Below are 20642 nucleotides of genomic sequence, written 5' to 3' on the forward strand. Positions count from 1 at the left end.
TCCCCTAGGTCAAGAATAAAAAACAAGAGGCCACGAAAGAGGGCATGCGAATCTTCAGCTGTGCTGACCTCCTCGCCATATAAAAAAATGTTGGAGGACAAGATAGCTGCACGAAAGAATGGCACACACAAAAAAGGTAAAAGGCAAAAGTGCAGCTGGAGTGAAGAATAAGAAGAAAGAAGATGATGCAGAATGCCTCTACTGTGGGGAGTTATTTTCAATTAGTAGGGGGGACTGGATAAGGTGTGAGGGGTGCCAAAAGTGGGCACATGTAGATTGTTCCAATGAGATTCGAGGGGAATTCATCTGCGGAATTTGCATGGATGAACAGTGAATGACTAATGAATGAATGTTTGTTTGTTTGTTTATTTATTTATTTATTACAACATATTTGTTTACATGGCTTAGTTATATGTATAAATATAAATGTAAAAAAGTTGGCTATTTTGGACATTCCTGAAATAAATATTAATTATACATGATGATACATTACTTGCCTTTTACTCTTAGAGATTAAAAACTATAGTCTGCTCATTTTGCTGTTGATCTATGAACCAAACTGGTTGGTAAGAAAGGGGGCATTTTACCCCATTTTGGGGGGCGTTTTACCCCACCGCTGGGGCAAAACGCCCCCTTTGTACAAAAATATTTAAAGTCAAATTTCAAAATATTTACTAAGGCTGAGCAATTTTTATATTTGGTGAATAACTCCTCCCATAGTCATTCAAAACTGGGATGGCAATTCTAGTCACATTTATGTTTTGTTTCACAGTAATATCACATTTTACCTTAAGGGGGGCGTTTTCCCCCACTCTACCCTATTAGGGGTGACCCCGGATAGTCGAAGATTCGAAGCATCGATAGGAGGAGCCTGATTCGACAACCAATCTCATGGTCGAATCTTCGCAGAGGTTATATACGGGTGCTCAATGTCTGATTTCACATAGAACTAACGGTTTTCTGTCAATACGTTAATATAGGAGCCTATTATAATAATGCTGTAAATACAAATGTGCAAAGGAAGAAGCTTTTAATGAATATTTGTAACGTGCGTGAATAAATCCAAACACCCCGTGACAGATTTAAGTTTCACTTTAGATCCGTGACCGAGAGAGGAGCGTTTTGGCGGCAGGGATTTAAATCTTTAAAAATGTCTGGGATAAGAAAATCTAAAGTGTGGATGCACACCATCAGAAAGGATATTCTCCAAGGCTGGATTTAGCATCAGGACAACCATGATCGCACTTCTGCAGGCCAACGTTAACAAGTCGGTTTTCCTCGGGACATTCTAAAACGCTTAACGTGAAAAACTTTTACGTGTTTTAATGTATGTAGTACATATCTTATTAAGAAATCATGTGCAGATGAACCCAGAATATGAACGCAATGTGTTCCTCCTATATAAAGTCACGTAAAGCGTTTTCTATAACTGTTTTCAATGGGAGGAAAATTAACGTTTAATTAAACGCGTTGCTTTCATATTCTGGGCTCATCTGCTTTTCTGTAGGCTATAAAGTATTTATTAATAAGGTGTGTACAGAATTTAATCTTTTAATATAACTGTCTTATGACATTAAGCCGTTAAACATTTTTCAAGTTAAGCGTTTAGAATGTATTTTATCCACGCACATAATTTGAAAAGACTCAAATGGACACCGAGACACAGACAGAGTGAAAGACTAGATTTTCTTTCTCTCGATCAGGAAGGGTTACAAGTGATTTCAAAACATTTCAGCCGGTTCTGATTTGATTTTTGGGTGCTGTGAACAATTTTAGCTAAACTGTCAATCGAGTTTAGTGTTTAATGTTGTTTCTGCAGTTAAAAAGACAAAGTTGACAATTCTGGCTATACTTTCGTTATTTTAAGAATTTCTTTATTTTAATTGTATTTATTGATCACTCAGGGTTATCTAATTTAACTATTTGTGGCTTGTGTTTTGAATATATGTTCCCCTGCACTTTCCACACATTTGTTCTGGATCTTGTGACTTGATTCAGACTTATTTCTTTTTTGTATTTTTAATTATTAGAAAGGTATATTCTGTTCTAATTTAATTCTGTAAATTAATTGTTGATTATTTTTCGGTGCATCGATCTTGCGCTCTGTACTTAGAGCCTGCTCGTACAGGCAATTTAGGCGATTTAATCTGTCTGCAGTGTTGCCTTTCTGCAGTTATTCAAGTTATTTCTTAGTTTTATTGATCCGGAATGTTTTTATACATTTTCTTCTATATCTTTGTGTGATGTTCTGTACATCGCGGCTTTAAAATGTTAAAGCTCCGCCCCCTCCCCAACCCCACACACATATATATATATATATATATATATATACGTCAGTGTATGTGACTGTGCAAAACTCTCTCCACATGGAGGAAATGTGTGTCTCCTTTATCCACTTTCTCATGTTGTTTCAGCGTTCCAGACTCAGTAAAACCCTTTCCATAATGTGTACATGCGTATGTTTTTTCTCCAGTATGGATTCTTTTGTGTATTTTCAAGCTGCCAGCTCTAGCAAAAGCTTTACCACACACAGTGCACAAATGAGCTTTCACACCAGTATGCATTTTCTGATGATGAGTAAAATTACTAAGCCATAAAAATGTCTTGCCACAAAAAGAACACAAGTAGGGCCTCTCATTGGTATGAATTTTAAGGTGGGTCTTCAAATGTCTTGGCAGAGTACATTCTTGACTGCACTGATCACAGTTAAACGGCTTTTCTCCCGAGTGAGAACGCAGATGATTTTTGAGATATGCTGCCCGGGTAAAACCCTTCCCACACTGACAGCATGTGAAGGGTTTCTCTCCAGTGTGACTCCGTATGTGAGCATTAAGGTTTCCTTTCTGTGTGAAACTCTTTCCACACTGAGAGCATGTGAAAGGACTCGCGCCAGAGTGAACTCTCATGTGATCTTTAAAATATCCTTTATGTGTGAAACTCTTTCCACATTGAAGACATGCAAAAGGCTTCTTTCCAGAGTTAACTTTCATGTGATCTTTAACGTATCCCTCATGGGTAAAAGTCTCTCCATCCTGAGGGCAAGTGAAAGTAATTTCTCCAGCATGAATTCTCATGTGATACTTAAGGTTTCCTTTACGTGAGAACCTCTTTCCACACTGATGGCACACGTACGGCTTCTCTCCTGTGTGAATTCTCATGTGGTCTTCGAGATTTTCCTTACACGTGAAGCTCTTTCCACACTGAGGGCATGCAAAACGACTCTCTCCGGTGTGAACTCGCATGTGATCCTTACAGTATCCTTCACGCGTGAAACTCTTTCCACATTGAGGGCATGTGAAAGGCTTCTCTCCAGAGTGAACTCGTATGTGACCTTTGAGATTTCCTTTACGCCTGAAACTTTTACCGCATTGAGGGCATATGAAAGGTTTCTCTCCAGCATGAATTTTCATGTGATCCTTAAGGTTTCCTATACGTGAGAACCTCTTTCCACACTGATGGCACGCGTAAGGTTTCTCTCCTGTGTGAACCCGTATGTGGTCTTTAAGATGGTCTTTACACGTGAAGCTCTTTCCACACTGAGGGCATGCAAAACGACTCTCTCCGGTGTGAACTCTCATGTGATCCTTACAGTATCTTTCACGTGTGAAACTCTTTCCACATTGAGGGCATGTGTAAGGCTTCTCTCCAGAGTGAACTCGTATGTGATCCTTAAGATTTCCTTTACGGGTGAAACTCTTGCCACACTGAAGGCATGTGAAAGGCTTCTCACCGGTGTGAATTCTTAAATGAATCTTAAGGCTTCCCTTTTGTGTGAACATACTTCCACACTGATTGCACGTGAACGACGTTGTGGCTTCTATTCTTTTTTGTGATAAACTGTTGGCAAACACTGAGCGACTACAATTTTCTCCAGGGATAAAATTAAGCGTCTTTTGATACTGATGTTGTTCCTCTGCTTCATTCTGATATTGCTTTTCCTCTTTCACTCCCATCAGGTCTAAAATGAACATATTAAACTGTTATATATTCAGTTAAAGAGGGACAACCGTGAAATAAAGTTAAAACACTTTTTCAGAAAGCAACAGTGGTCAAGTTTCTAATTGTATGTGATTTTTTCAGGACCTTCAGTTTAGTTTATCAAACACACTTGAACAATCTACTCAAGGTCATCAAGATCTGAAAATTACAGGTCAGTAGTGTAAGATCAGGGTAAGAACTTAAAAACCCTGGCCCTCCACACCAAGAGTTTGGTTGCAGACTAGTTAGGTTCAGTCATTTGCATTTGCAGATTTGTAAAACTTTACAATAAACACATTGGGTTGAGAGCCAGTAGCCGGGCTTCCATTAAAGACTTGCGCAACATTTTTGCGAGATTTTCTAAAAGTCGCAAAAAAACTATAGCGGAATGACGGCGTTTCCATTAACCGATATTTTGCGACTAAAACATAATTTATTCCTCTCGTGATAACCATTTCAAAAATCATGGCAACGGACGTTGGTGGTTCACATATATCCCAGCAACTAGCCATTATTTTTAATGGAAGGAGACGTTGGCGTGTATCCAAGCATTAATGGCAAGGAAAACCCCTTGCACTTGAAAGTGGCACATATGACATATGTTTCTGGGTGTTTCTCCCTCATTTCTGCTTCGAGATCTTGATAAATTGTGCCATTTCTTTGTTGCTTAATGTCTAGTATTCATGTAATACTTTTGTCTTTTATGAGTTAATTAAAGAACTCTGTCTCGTCTTCTGTCTAAACACTGCGCCTTCTTTAAAGAATCATAAACTCGTACGTACGTCAGGTGAAATGAAAATGCGGAAAAACTGTTTCCATTGCAGTTTTGCAAAATATTCCTTCTTCGAATTGCCTGAAAAACCACCTCATGTGAGGGTAAAAACTTTTTTGTGATATGGGAGTTTTTGGAAAATTGATGTGTTTTCATTTGCCGTATTTTCAATGTGCAATTTCAATTTGCGCAAGGTGAAGGGTAATAGAAACGAGGCTACTAACATATAGTAGATTGAAGTGCAGCACTGAGGAAGATGTGGACTATTCAATTAATGGATTAAACAATAATAATCAATGATTGATTAAAACATTTTCCACCATAAGATCGCATAGTGTACAATTAACTTTCATCTCAAAAGATGAAAGACAATAGGATTCTCCATGATATGACAACTTTAGAGAGGAATCAAGAATGGATACCAACCTCTTTGTTCCTCAATATTTTCATTTTCCACTCTGGATGGTTCTTGATCACTCATGTCCCCACTTTCCACTTTAATAAACTCCATGATTAGCATGTCATGTAGATTCCTACAGTTACATCTGAGGTCATTTCTACTGCATCTTTATATGCGTTAGAATGACGGAATACTTCCAAGCATTTATCAGTGAGAGGCTGTGAAGAAGAGAAAAAAGAAAAAAATAATTCATGCATTCTTATTTAAACATTGTGCACACTGATAAAGAAAATGTTTCAAAAATCCCTGGTGCCAAATTCATCTCTTAAAGCCTCTTGCATCACAACAGTTAACATTTTCACAGATTTTAGTTATAATACAGTGGAGAAAATAATGATTTGATCCCTTGATGATTAGTTGATATTCGTTAAAATAAACCTACCATAAAAATGATTGACCCTTTTTTACTTTTTAAGTGGGCAAATGTACAAAATCACCAGGGGATCAAATAATTATATTGCCCACTGTATATAATACACACTGATGAGCCAGAACATTATGAGATTATATATCTTTGATAATTTGATAATCCACAGATTAAGATCTGGGTAGATTTGATGGAAAGCAAACAATCAGTTCCCAAAATCAACGTGTTGCAGGATGCAGAAGAAATGGGCAGGAATAAAGATCTGAGTGCCTTTGACAAGGGTCAAATTGTTGTGGCAAGGCGACTGGGTCTGAGTATTTCTGAAACGGAAAGACTTGTGTGTTGCTTCCAGTCAGAAGTAATGAGAATTTATCAACAGGTCTCAGGAGGGACAAACCACAAACCGGCGACACGCCTCGGTGGGACTGCACTGTTTTTACAGCACGCGGAGGGACCAACAACATATTAGGAGGTTGTCAATAGAGTTGAGCCGGATACTCGGCTGAAACGAGTATCCGGTACGGATAAAGCACTTTTGCCGAGTACGAGTATAATACGAGTAATACGAGTCAATATCTGTGCTCGGATTGAATAAAAATCCTCATTGGGTAGCTGACTGTGTCTGCGTTCTGTGATAGACTAGTCACAACGCCCCTCCCCTACACGCATACAGATTTGATTTATTGTGCTGCTGTGTCCCGCTCTGCTCACTCACACACAGAACACTCTCTCCCTCTGTCTCTCCCTCAGTCACTCAGGTTCGCGGGTCTTTTTTCCGTTAACGTTTAGGGTTTCTTCAGCTTCAGGTTTGTTTTTTACTTCGGTTTGTAGTACACTTACTTATTAACCAGTAGAGTTCTGGTAAACGTGGGGTTTGTTCAGACGTGGTGCTTGGTAGAATGCGACTCGCGTTGCGACTCTGCCAGTCGGAGTTTTTTTTTTTTTTAATCCGTTTGTTTTACTTCATGCACTGAGTGTCTGACATTTTTTGCTGGATTTCATTAAAAAAAATAAAGGAAGTAGTGGTATAAAACTATATTACAAATGAATTAGCTAGCAACACACACACACACTCTCTCTCTCTCTCTCTCTGCCGGTCATCTGAGTTTTTTTTTTAAACCGTCTGCTGGCTCTAACCAGTTTTTTTTTTACTTCACGCACTGAGTGACACTTTCTTGCTGTATTTTATAAATAAAATAAAGGTAGTTGTGTTATAAATAATATTACAAATTAAGCTGCTACACTCACAAAAACACAAACACCCCCCCCCCCCCCTCTCATGATCAGTGATACAGAATAATGAGTAAATAGTTTTCTAATCAGCAATAAATAACAATTTCTGAACAACCCATATCAATTGCATGCTTAAAATACCATACCGGTTAAAGCCCCGTCCATTTCAAGACAACCTGACCCACTTCCGGGTTAAATCCCGCCCACTTCCGGGTTAGGCCCCGCCCAGTCCGAGTACAGATACAGATACAGATAATTCATATGGTTAACAGATACAGATACAGATAATGCTGTACTCGCTCATCCCTAGTTGTCAATGTTTTGGCTCAAGAAAAATAAAATAAATAACGAAAATTCCCCCCATGTTGAAATGCAAGTGGTTGGACTATTATAACACACAAACAAATCATCCTCCTGGCGACTTTTTTGTCAAAAGTGGCTAGCCACAAGTCTAGTGACTTTTACTGGTGTTATTGGAGACTTTTGTGGTGTTTGGAGACTCGAAAGCGCGTATCACTCTGCAGTTACTGTGCTCAACACAGCACTCACAGGCGGTCAGTCTCTCAGTAGCCTCGCGCAGCAGTCCCAGCCTGCAGTCAGAGCAGAGAGACACACACCACTCCACGTCCAGGCTGCAAATGAATCGCGCATGGCCGCCGCCGTTCCCGCCCTGGCTTACAGAGCGGGGTGTAAATGTAAATGTTTCTTCACACAAAACAAATCACTGCATTAGACTCACATAGCTCTATTTACTCTAGTCTACTCTCTTGCCAAGTTCGCTTGTGCCAGCTCTCACTAGTCTATCTGTTATCAATCTCAATATCGATTTGCTTAGGCCTATACTTCAAAACCCAAACAGTCTTTTTAAAGACTAATCCCACAAACAGTCTTTTCAAAGATTATCCCCATCTCAGCCATGGCCAGTATTTTTTTAACTGATAGGCAGACTTAGCTAACTACCCCTCTGCCTTTTTCACCGTGTTGCAACACACACACACACACACACACACACACACACACACACACTGACTGACAAAGGACTACAATCGTTAAGTATTAAAATAAAATCTGCATCGTCCGCAAAATCGTTATTTTGTTCGTTGTATTAAAGATCGTGCAGAAATCCCAATTTATTAGCCCCCGATACTAGTCTCTCAACATAGCCACACACATCGTTACATCATTGCCTAAACTTTATTGAAAATACAACTAATCCACATCCAAATTATTTCAAAACCGAACAAAAATGGAGAGATTTCTAGTGAGGACCAACAAGGCAACCAACGCATCACCAGCTGCAAAAAGGCTTCGAAGGTACGATGATTTACAGTTTACAGTCACGGCTGATCTGAGACCTCAGTGTGTCATGTGTGCCGGGGTGCTGGCAAACGATAGCATGAAGCCCTGCAAACTAAAAAGGCACCTTGAAACAAAGCATGCTGGCATTAAGGATAAACCGGCTGTATATTTTAAAAGAAAGCTTGATGGCCTCCATCAGCAACAGGCAACCATTTCAGTGCACAGCAAATAAGCTGTCAATTGATATGCAGGAACAGCTTATTGAGCTGAAGAGTGACAGTAGGCTGAAGGAACTCTTCACCTCCTGCCCTCTTTCGTCATTCTGCGCAGCACTTATGCAGGAATACCCTCAACTCTGTGACGTCACCTTGAAGATTTTCCTCCCTTTCGCGTCAAAATATATGTGTGAGGCAGGATTCTCAAAAATCACTGCAAATACTGCAATCGTGCACACAAGGATGATTTGAGGCTATGTTTATCAGACATTGCGGCAAGAATTGAGGATCTTTGCAAAGCAAATCAGGCTCAGCTCTCACATTAACATCTCCTACCTGCAAGCTTCTGTAACAAATGCAGATGATATGCCTACTATTAGGCCTAGTAATTGGGGGGGGGGGGGGCCCAACTGCAATGTACCAGCTTTAGGGGGGCCCAGCTTGCAAGAGGTTGAGAACCCCTGGTCTATACAATAAAACTGACTGCATCACACTTCACTGTTATATTCCCTTTTTTTTGTGGACAAAATCAATAAAACAATGAAAAAAATGAGTATTTTCTTGAATCACAAGTGTAAATAGTGTTAGATGTTATTTATACTTATTATATTTGCAGTGTATTGTAGTACATTACAGGGCTCCAGACTGCGACCATATTTCCTGCATTTTTCCACATGTTACGGTTCGTGTCTCGTGTTTCCCTCTACTTATGATGACGTCATGACTCTGTGCTTCTTTTGTGTGTCTGAGATACTGATGGGTCTGCACCTGTGTATCATTATACACCTGCGCCTCGTTGGAGTCGTTGCTGATCCGCTATAAGACGGACGCTGACGCGGAGTATGGTAGGAGAGAGGAGAACCAGCAAACAAGCATTTCTTTCGTGTTTCATTTCTTTTATTTACTTTACTTGGTTGATCGTCTTGTTAATGTTTGTTGCCTTCATATTGTTTGAAGTTTATTAGTTATATTTATTTGTGATACGTGTTTCTTGAGTTTTGCGTGTTTGTAAGAAATAAATGTCAATGCAGCGCACTTGAGTTTCACGTGTCCTCCTTTATGTTGTGAAACCCTTACGTAGCCAGCTTTTTTTCAAAAAGGGTTCGTAACATAAATTGGGGACTCGTCGATATTTCGGATTACTTTAATTTTGTTTGATGAGCAGATAAAGATAGTGGTGCTGGGCGATCTCCGGGTAGGTAGAGTAAACCAGGGGGGCCGTGTGTAGCGCCGGTTCTCACTACGGTTTACTATTTATTGTTTTCTTTATTATTTTAGTTTGTTGTGTTTGGAGGTACTCCGGGGGGGAGGCTTGCCTCTCAACTGGTACCCTCTGAAGACTAGAGAGGTTTTAGTTAGTCTTGGTTAGGTAGGCTTAGGTCCGGAGTCCTTCGTAGCCTACTGATTTATTATGTTTGTGTTTTTGCTCATCAATTTATTATGGCGTTGTTTGATTTAAAGGAGTTTATAAGTCAACCTAGTGTTGCAGTGTTAGAAACATGTAGAAAGGACGATTTGTTCCTTATTGCTCGACATTTTGAAATACCTGTTTCGAAAACATTGCTTAAGAAAGACTTGAAAGCTTGTTTGTTAACTGGTTTAATTAATGTTGGGGTGTTGCCTTTGTTGGAGGATGTTCCTGAATCAGCAGAATCAGTTGCAGCTGTTATGGATGACGAGGAACAACCTCCGGTGCATTCTTCGACTTCATTGTGTCCTCTCGCTGGCAATCCAATTACGCCGGATGCCGGTGGTGGGGCGAAGGTAGGACCACCTTTTTCTTGGAAATGGTCAAGTACGTCCGCTTGACGCAAAAGTGACCGCTATTCTTGCATACCCTGTGCCCACTACTAGGAGAGAGTTGCGACGATTTTTAGGCATGGCTGGCTATTACAGGTGTTTTTGCAAAAATTTCTCGACTGTTGTCGCTCCCTTAACGAAGATGTGTAGCTCTAAAATTGTTTTTAATTGGACTGATGAATGTCAAACTGCATTTTTGTGTGCAAAGTCACTTCTTTGCAGTGCTCCGGTGTTGTCTGCTCCTGACCTGGCTCGTCCGTTTAAGCTTGAAGTAGACGCCAGCGCGACCGGAGTTGGAGCTTTCCTGCTTCAGAATGGGGGTGATGGAATATCCCATCCAGTATCTTATTTCTCAGCTAAATTTAATAGTCACCAGTTGAATTATTCAACTATCGAAAAAGAGACTCTAGCTATGTTGCTTGCTTTGCAGCACTTTGATGTGTATGTGGGATACAGCTCTACTTCTGTCATCCTCTACACGGACCATAATCCGTTGGTTTTTTTAAATAAAATGTACAATCATAACCAACGTTTGATGCGCTGGGCGCTTATAGCTCAATGTTATAATCTTGAGATCCACCACAAGAAAGTTTGAGCCTTTATCCCTCTCTACCGAAGAATCGCCTGTACATCAGGGAAGTGTGCGCTTGAAAGTACGTTTAGCTCGCTTACAGCTTGAGACGCAAGACAGAGCTCAAGCACGGAAGGATGAGTTGCACCATCAGCTTGAATTGCACCGTATCGATGCTGAGATGAAAGTTAAAATGCGCCAATTAGAGTTACAGTCTGTTCGAGATGATTCAAAAAGATTTAACAAATTTGCACGTGAAGATGGACCTAGTTCGGAGGTTGAAGCTGCTGTACTCGTGTCAAATATTCCTGTGATACCTACAGTTAACTCTTTACCTGTGGTAACGGATTCTCTTGATCATTCGACTTCATTTAATGTAGCGAAAAATATTGTAATTGTTCCACCTTTTCGGGAGAAAGAGGTTGAAGCTTATTTTCAGGCATTTGAAAGAATAGCATCTGCGTTGAAGTGGCCAACAGAGGTCTGGTCATTAATGTTACAATGTAAGTTAACAGGGAAAGCGCAAGAAATTTGTGCATCTCTTCCGTTGGAGGAAAGTGTTCAATATGAGACCGTAAAAAATGCGATTCTCCATGCTTATGAGTTAGTACCTGAACATTATCGGCAACGTTTTCGCTCAACGAAAAAATCCGCTTCTCAGACATATGTCGAATTTGCCCGTGAGAAGGGTGTACTTTTTGATCGATGGATAAAGGCGTGTAAAGTCGCGGATTATCAATCTTTGTGTGAACTTTTGCTCATTGAAGAGTTTAGAAATTGTGTTCCTGAGCGTACTGCTTTATATTTAAACGAACAAAAGGTTACTACTGTGCAGCAAGCAGCTGTTTTAGCAGACGAGTATGCATTTATTCATAAACCTGTGTTTTTAAAGCGTGCGAGTGAATCAGGTTACGCTCCGCAAAGAGAGAATGAAGTTAATTCTTCTGATTTTAAAGTCAGGCCTGGTCCATCTAGCCCGAAAATGCGTAAAGAGTGTGGCTATTGTCACAAGGTTGGACACATAATTGCTGAGTGTCGAATTTTAAAACGAAAGCATGAACGTCAGGATTTTCCCGCTCAACCTCGCGGTTCAGTTTTAGTGAAAACTGTGTCTCCACAGACCATGATTTCAGTAGCTCCTGATGAGTGTTTTCAGCCTTTCGTGTTTGACGTTTATGTATCACTGACTGGTCGTGTTGAGGACCAGAAGGCTGTGAAGATCTTACGTGATACGGGAGGATACGTGAAGCGCGACAAGAGTCACTTGGGTTTAGTCCGTCGGAATTGGTCTTTGGACATAATGTACGGGGTCCTTTAAAAGTACTAAAAGATGAGTTTCTCTCTACTGGTACGACTGAGAAACGTAATGTGCTTGATTTCGTTACTCGTACCCGCGAACGATTGCGAAGTGCTTGTGCAGTCGCGAAAGAAGCTCTTTCTCTTTCGCAAAAGAAAATGAAGCGTTGTTTTGATAAACGCGCGGTTGTGCGTAATTTTAAGCCTGGAGAAAAAGTATTAGTGTTGCTTCCTTTGCCCAGTTCTGCTTTAGCTGCGCGATTTGCAGGTCCGTATGTGATTAAGAGCAAGCTAAGTGGCACTGATTATATAATCCATACACCAGAACGACGACGAAAGACACGTTTGTGTCATGTAAAAATGCTGAAAAAATATGTAGCCCGAATTGGGAAGACTGATGAGGTGAATAGTTTGTCCCAGAGTGAGGCACAGCCGGTGTTAAATGTAGAACGAGTATCTCTGCTGTCCAGTACCATGGGTGCTGAGGATGTAGATGATGGGTTGAAAATGTCTATGGAGATGTTCAGCGGTGGTCATCTAAAGAATTCAGAGATTTTAAGAGTTTTACCATCTCGTTTGTCTTACTTATCTCGCGAAGAGCGTCAGGATGTGATGGACTTAGTAGAAACTTATCCTAACTTGTTTAGTGATGTTCCGTCTGGTACCTCTGTCATCCAGCATGATATTGAGGTGGGTAATGCAGGTCCAATAAAACAGCATGCGTATCGTTGTCCAGTAGGTAAACGAGAAATCATGAAATGTGAAGTGAATTATCTGGTTCAAAATGGTTTTGCCAAAAAGAGTAATAGCCCGTGGAGTTCACCGTGCATTTTAGTCCCTAAAGCGGACGGTTCGTTCCGTTTTTGTACTGATTTCCGCAAGGTGAATTCTGTTACTGTGCCGGATGCATTTCCGTTGCCTCGAGTAGAGGATTGTATTGACAATCTTGGCACTGCTCGGTACATTACGAAATTAGATCTTTTAAAAGGCTACTGGCAGGTGCCATTAACTGAACGTGCTTCTGAGGTCTCCGCCTTTGTGACTCCCGACTCTTTCTTTCAATATACGCGTATGGCGTTCGGTCTTCGAAACGCGCCTGCTACCTTTCAAAGGTTAATGTCTGCAGTTTTAGGTGATGTTCCGAACTGTAACATTTATCTTGATGATGTTGTTATTTTTTCTTCCACGTGGACAGATCACATCTCTACTTTGCACAATGTTTTTAGCCGACTAGCCGATGCCTCGTTAACTTTAAATCTGACTAAGTGCGATTTTGCGAAAGCCTCCGTTACGTACTTGGGGAAACAGGTTGGAAATGGTCAAGTACGTCCGCTTGACGCAAAAGTGACCGCTATTCTTGCATAGCCTGTGCCCACTACTAGGAGAGAGTTGCGACGATTTTTAGGCATGGCTGGCTATTACAGGTGTTTTTGCAAAAATTTCTCGACTGTTGTCGCTCCCTTAACGAAGATGTGTAGCTCTAAAATTGTTTTTAATTGGACTGATGAATGTCAAACTGCATTTTTGTGTGCAAAGTCACTTCTTTGCAGTGCTCCGGTGTTGTCTGCTCCTGACCTGGCTCGTCCGTTTAAGCTTGAAGTAGACGCCAGCGCGACCGGAGTTGGAGCTTTCCTGCTTCAGAATGGGGGTGATGGAATATCCCATCCAGTATCTTATTTCTCAGCTAAATTTAATAGTCACCAGTTGAATTATTCAACTATCGAAAAAGAGACTCTAGCTATGTTGCTTGCTTTGCAGCACTTTGATGTGTATGTGGGATACAGCTCTACTCCCGTCATCCTCTACACGGACCATAATCCGTTGGTTTTTTTAAATAAAATGTACAATCATAACCAACGTTTGATGCGCTGGGCGCTTATAGCTCAATGTTATAATCTTGAGATCCACCACAAGAAAGGAACGGACAACGTCGTCGCAGATGCCCTTTCTCGGGGCTAGGTAAATGTATTTACTTTATGTGTGTTCTGTCATTTTTTTGTTGTTGTTGTGATGTTCTTGTTTGCTTTTACTGTTCGTTTCGTCCAGAACCTGTCTAAGAAGACTGGTTCTTTCTTTAAGTGGGGGAGTGTTACGGTTCGTGTCTCGTGTTTCCCTCTACTTATGATGACGTCATGACTCTGTGCTTCTTTTGTGTGTCTGAGATACTGATGGGTCTGCACCTGTGTATCATTATACACCTGCGCCTCGTTGGAGTCGTTGCTGATCCGCTATAAGACGGACGCTGACGCGGAGTATGGCAGGAGAGAGGAGAACCAGCAAACAAGCATTTCTTTCGTGTTTCATTTCTTTTATTTACTTTACTTGGTTGATCGTCTTGTTAATGTTTGTTGCCTTCATATTGTTTGAAGTTTATTAGTTATATTTATTTGTGATACGTGTTTCTTGAGTTTTGCGTGTTTGTAAGAAATAAATGTCAATGCAGCGCACTTGAGTTTCACGTGTCCTCCTTTATGTTGTGAAACCCTTACGTAGCCAGCTTTTTTTCAAAAAGGGTTCGTAACACCACAACTCTCAGTTGCACTATATGAAATATTTTTTTTTAATATTTTTATTCTTTTATCTCATATTGCAAAACATAACATAAAACATATTGAAACTTTATTAGTAGTAATCTGCCTTTTATTGTATACGGCGAATGAGTTATTTTAATAATAATTATTTAATAATAATTTTAATCTTTGATAATAATACCAGCTGAAGGGTTCAATGTATATTTTACAGCATTAGTTGAGGGAGACTTATTTTCTTGAGAAAAATTGACATGTACTGTGCTTAAAGGGTCATGAAACCCCAAAACATATTTTCTGAGATGTGAACAGATATGTACAAGCTGCACATCACTGAAAACACTAAAAGCACTAATAAATGTTACCAAGTGGAAATTGGTTATTTTTGCGTTTTTCTGAGCAATTCAGTTTTTCTAGGTTGAAAGCAAAGTCGAAGCAACGTTACGGACTGTGCGGTAGAAGTGTGCCTTCGGAGTGTGCGATTGGCTGCCGGCACGATTCTACGTCACCTGACCCTCGAGTGACTCTCTGCATTTATTCATGTGAAAGAGTTCAATCCAATCACTGCACTGTATTGCGTATGAGATCACATTAAAGTGGAGAATTCAAACAACCATCGGTCGTGAGCATGAGAGCAGTTTTTTGCGGGGAACGCCACGATGAGTTCAACAACGCTTGGAACGAGGATAACATAGTTCATATACGGACTAGAGCAAGCGAGTTTCAAGTTTTTATGGACATATTTCATTTACCCTAAAGCAGTGGTCGGGAGCAGGCGGCCCGTGGGCCAAAACTGGGCCGCCAGCAAAGTTGGCTAAGTCACATAATTATTACAATAAGTTAAACTCCATTGTGTAACAAGCTAATTAAAATAATACACATTTATTATTCACAATATGGAAAGAGGAAATAAGAGCATGACTCAAACATGCCATTATTGGGCTTATTCAAGTCATTTATTCAGTTATTTTTATCCATTCCGCATCTCCCACATTAGTGTGCGAGTTGGTGAATGAAGATACTTGCCAGGTTACGTGTCACTACTGCTTTATTAATCTATCCAGTGTAAAACCCCGGACAGTCTTCGCCACCTTCAGCCATCCGTGCGAGCTACGCTATCCGGCAACGTATCCTTTTTTACTTATTATTCTAAAAGAGCAGCGAGCGTCTTTTTAAAGATGCCTCGCACTTCCTGTTGCTCGTGTAAAGCCCCGCTCAGCGCCGGAGACCGCCACCTGATCTGCGCTCTCTGGCTGGGCCTGGAACACGCAGAGCTCGCCCTCGCGTCCGGGGGCTGCGAGCTCTGTGAGGAGCTTCCGCTGTCGACCCTGCGGGCTCGACTCGAAGCTTTCAACACCACAGCAGTCACTCCGCCCCCTGTGGGACCGCCCAGAAAGAAGCGCCGTTCCCTGAGACAGCCGGAACCTGTGGCCACAGCGACGCGCTCGCCGGAGAACCTCCCTCGAGCCTCGCTCTCGCCTTCCCCACCTCTCCTCTCCCGACGCGCAGCTGCCGCTTGCGAGCCTCAATGCCGTCGCTTCGGAGGATGAGTCCGAGGGACATGTCACAAGAGACTGCTGCTCTATCCTGGCATCAGACAGCGAGGAATGGTCGCTTCACTCCGCCTCCTCGTCAATCCAGGAATCCACCCGTACCCGCGCTGGAGCTGACGCGGAACTTATGCGCCTGCTGACGCAAGCTGTTGACCGTCTCGGGCTCGAGTGGTCGCTGCCAAAGGAACCCGCGCCGAACAGGCTCGACGGCTGCTTCCTTCAAAGTCGCCGCCGCGCAGTTTCAGAAACTAGGCCCGCTCCATTCCTGCCGGAACTTCATGCGGAGCTGACGAAGTCATGGAATACACCGTTTTCTGCTAGACTTCAGTCACAGGCCTCCGCGTCGCTCTCCCGAGTGGACGGCGCCGCCGAGAAAGGGTACACAGCGATTCCCCCTGTGGAAGAGGCGGTCGCAGCGCACCTTTGCCCGCCCTCCGCGAGATGGCGGTCACGGTCAGCCCTCCCGTCTAAAGCCTGCAGAGCCACTTCCGCCTTGGTCGGCCGCGCTTATGCCGCCTCCGGCCAGGCCGCGTCTGCTCTACACTCGATGGCTGTGCTTCAGATCCTGCAAGCCGACCTCCTCCGTGAATGGGATGAGAAGGGCCGGGACCCAGCTGCGGTTACGGATTTGAGAAGCGCGACGGATCTCTCTCTCCGCGCCACCAAAGCCGCAGCCCAAGCCCAATCACGCTGAAGTCCGAGCACGCGAAGCCCTCCTAACAGCGAGAGAGAAAAGACGCGCGTGTCCCGCTGCGGCCGGACCGCCGTCAAAGTTCATTTCCCTGTCAGTCCCCTTCGAACAGGCTACTGCAGTGGTTCAACTAGCAGCCAACGAGCCGGTTTATTCACCCTCTCGCCTGCACACAAACGCCGTTTTCACGGCGACCCAGAGAAATCTCAAAAAGAGTATAATGTCTGGTCCGGCTCACGCCGTCAGTGTTTTAAGTGTAGTGAATGTGCCCACGCCCCAGTGTTCACCCCTACACATAAGCACCCCAAATCCCGTGTCACTCACAGAGCACACTCTCATAAAGTGCAGAAAAGCCGCTCGAGTGTTGAATGTAAGAAATGTGTCCACAGGTCTGTGCCCACTATCTGCCCGCTCTGTTACACGATCAAAGAAGCAGGTTATGAACGTAAGTCTCGTGCCCGCCAGAGAGCGCTCACGCTTGCTAACACAAACCTCCCCCCGGGCCCCGCCTGCGCGTTTAAGTGTTATCACAAAACACAGGGCGTTAATAAAGCGCTCCCCATCTATTATGATCGAGGCGTCAGATACAGTTGTAAGCCTCGTGCCCGCGTGCGCGCGCTCACGCTTACAGAGAGCTCTTCCGCCCAGAGCGCTGCTCGCGCGTCAAAGTGTGGTAAAAGTATGTTCCCCATCCCTTATGATCGGGACATCTCACATAAGTCAGCCGGTATCGGCTGTCAGCGAGCGGCCGCGCGCGCTCTCGGCTCCGGTTCAGTTTCACAAGCCCGCAAATGGCGGCGGTCTGAACCCGGAGGCCATTCGCCCCCTAGCGGCTCACATAGCTGCGTGGGAAACTATCCCAGGGATTTCAGAATGGGTGTTGAGCACAATAAAGCAGGGCTATACTTCAATTCATTCGCCGTCCCCCGCGCTTTCAAGCCCGGACCGCGACTATAGTGAATGCGGAAGTAGCACACCTACTTCACGCAGAAATAGCAAAGCTGCTGTGCAAAGGGGCTATAGAAAAGGTACCGCCTTCTCTGAGCGAGTCAGGCTTTTACAGCCGATATTTTCTCGTACCCAAGAAGGACGGAGCCTTCAGACCTATCCTAGATCTGAGATATTTGAACAAAGTGCTTGCAAAAAGACCGTTCAAAATGCTTATGACCAGGAAAATCCTCGCGCACGTTCGCCCGAGGGACTGGTTTATTTCTCTAGATCTGAAGGATGCCTATTTTCAGATTCAGATAGTACCCCGTCACAGGCAATTTTTGAGATTCGCCTTCGACGGTCAGGCATATCAATACACCGTCCTGCCGTTCGGCCTGTCCCTGGCACCCCGTACATTTACAAAGTGCATGGACGCGGCGCTCGCCCCCCTGAGAAGTCAGGGGCTGCGCATAATGAACTATCTGGACGATTGGCTGATATTGGCACAGTCAGAGACAGAACTACTATCTCACAGAACAGTGCTTCTCAGTCATCTGGAAAGCTTGGGTCTCACGGTCAATTGGACCAAGAGCTCATTACTGCCCAGCCAGTCAATTTCCTTTTTAGGAATAGAACTGGACTCGGTGACCATGACGGCTCGTTTATCGACACAGCGCGCGCCGTGTTCGCCACCTAGCCGCATCTTTCCAGAAGGGCAGCTTTCTCCCTTTGAAAACATTTCAAAGGATGTTGGGCTGTATGGCATCAGCTGCAGCGGTGCTCCAGCTGGGCCTACTGCGCATGCGCCCGCTCCAACGCTGGTTGAACGCTCGCGCGCCTCGCCGAGCCTGGGTGTCTGGCGGCCAGAAAATCAGAGTGACTCAGACCTGCATAACAGCTCTGCAGCCCTGGTTAGTGGCCGACTGGTACCAGCAGGGAGTAATGATGGGAACCATCTCTTATCGGAAGGTCATCTCGACAGACGCGTCCAACTCGGGTTGGGGCGCGCTGTTCGAGGGCAGACCGGCCTTTGGCCAGTGGTCAGACCAGGAGAAGGGTTTTCACATAAACTGTCTGGAAATGATAGCGGTCGAGAACGCGCTGAAGTGCTTCCTCCGCTCGGACAACACATCTGTGGTATCCTATGTAAACCGTCAGGGCGGTGTCAGATCCAGAAATCTCTGCAATCTGACGGAACGCCTCCTTATTTGGTCACAGATGAACCTGCGCTCGCTGAGGGCGGCGCATGTGCCTGGCCATTTGAACGACGGCCCAGACAAACTGTCCAGGGACAATGTTCCCCCAGGGGAATGGTCCCTGCACCCCCAAACGGTCCAGAAACTGTGGCGCCTATTCGGCAGAGCGGAAGTCGACCTGTTTGCGTCAAAACACAACGCTCAATGCCCGACGTTCTTCTCGAAGGACGAGGACGCGCTGGCCCAGGTTTGGCCCAGCCTCCCGCTATATGCTTTCCCTCCGGTCTCTCTGTTGCCACAGGTGATCAAGAGGATCAGGGAAACGCGCCACTCGGTGCTCCTCATAGCCCCGCGTTGGGAGAATCAGACTTGGTTCCCGGAACTGGCACGGCTGTCACATACAGCTCCGTGGCCGATTCCGGTGAGGGCAGATCTCCTCTCTCAGGCTCTCGGCACGATCTGGCATCCCCATCCAGAGCGCTGGTCTTTGCATGCATGGTTGATCAACGGGTACTCGTTGCCCTGCGAGAAGGAGTGATGAACACGATCACGCAGTCTAGAGCCCCTTCCATGAGAAGGCTCTACGCATCTAAATGGTCGGTGTTCTCTGGATGGTGCACCGACAGAGGTCTGGACCCGCGGACATGCGGGGTGGCGCAGCTGCTCACCTTCCTACAAGAGCTGTTGGATAAGGGAAGGTCCCCATCCACGCTCAAAGTATACGTGGCGGCCGTGGCAGCGTTCGCGGAATCGACGCACGGCCAGTCACTGGGAAGACATGAGTTGGTCATCCGCTTCCTTAGAGGAGCTAGAAGGATGAATCCGCCGCGCCCGCCGTCGGTTCCCATGTGGGATCTTTCATTGGTCCTCGAGGCCCTGAAAGCTTTTCCATTTGGACCACTAGACTCCGTGGGGTTGAAATATCTATCACTAAAAACCGTTTTTCTGACTGCACTGTCGTCAGTAAAACGTGTAGGGGATCTGCACGCGCTGTCTGTCAGCGCGTCGTGTCTTGAGTTCGGACCAAATGACTCAAGTCATCCTCAGACCTAGACATGGTTATGTCCCTAAAGTGATGGGCACTCCATTCAGAGCGCAAGTTATTTCGCTTTCAGCTCTCCCAGCATCTGACAGCGAAAGTGATGTGAATCTCATCTGCCCTGTCAGAGCGCTGAGATTTCACATTACGCACTCCGCCTCCTTCAGGCGTTCGGAGCTTTTCGTTTCGTTTGGTGGGCGCGCCAAGGGGCTCGCCTCCTCGAAACAGAGCCTGTCCAGATGGATAGTGGACGCTATAGCGGCAGCTTACGCGTTAAAAGGTCTGCAATGCCCTCTCGGCATCAGGGCTCATTCCACGAGAGGCGTGGCCTCGTCGCTGGCATGGTCCAGTGGAATTTCTATCCATGACATATGTGTAGCGGCGGGCTGGAGCTCCCCGTCTACCTTTGTCAGGTTTTATAACCTAGAAGTTCCTGCCTTGCAGGCTAAACTGTTGTCAGTCTGAAAAAGAGGTGTATTCTGCCCAGTGTATTCTCCTGCTCAGATCACTTTCATGACTCAGCTCTCCTGGTTGAGCTGCACTAAGTAGGGTATGTGCCATATGACTATACAGACCGGCGCGCTGCTCTGTATTCCCTATGTGTGCTTATGTACAAGTGATGGCCCGCGTGGCTGGCCACCTTATTTTTTCCACTTATGGGGTTCCCCTCAAGCTCGGGGTCTCATGTGGATGCTTGACGCGCACGGCGTTGAC

General features: G+C 44.3%; 1 protein-coding gene across 1 annotated transcript in view; it reads right to left on the reverse strand.

Annotated features, from left to right (window-relative positions):
* Positions 1-2333: 2333 nt before the first annotated feature.
* Positions 2334-20642, reverse strand: part of LOC143750707 (uncharacterized) — a 33454-nt gene continuing 15145 nt past the window's right edge. The window contains exons 2-3 of the mRNA XM_077243885.1: positions 5177-5368; positions 2334-3958 (exon numbers count right to left, since the gene is read on the reverse strand). Of these exons, the coding sequence (XP_077100000.1) occupies positions 2334-3958; positions 5177-5270 (1719 nt within the window). The 5' untranslated portion in view covers positions 5271-5368. The remainder of the gene's footprint in view (positions 3959-5176; positions 5369-20642) is intronic.

Source organism: Siphateles boraxobius, unplaced genomic scaffold, assembly GCF_051911475.1.
Source record: "Siphateles boraxobius isolate OS27281-9 unplaced genomic scaffold, OSU_SipBor_1 25, whole genome shotgun sequence".
Taxonomy (NCBI): Eukaryota; Metazoa; Chordata; class Actinopteri; order Cypriniformes; family Leuciscidae; genus Siphateles; species Siphateles boraxobius.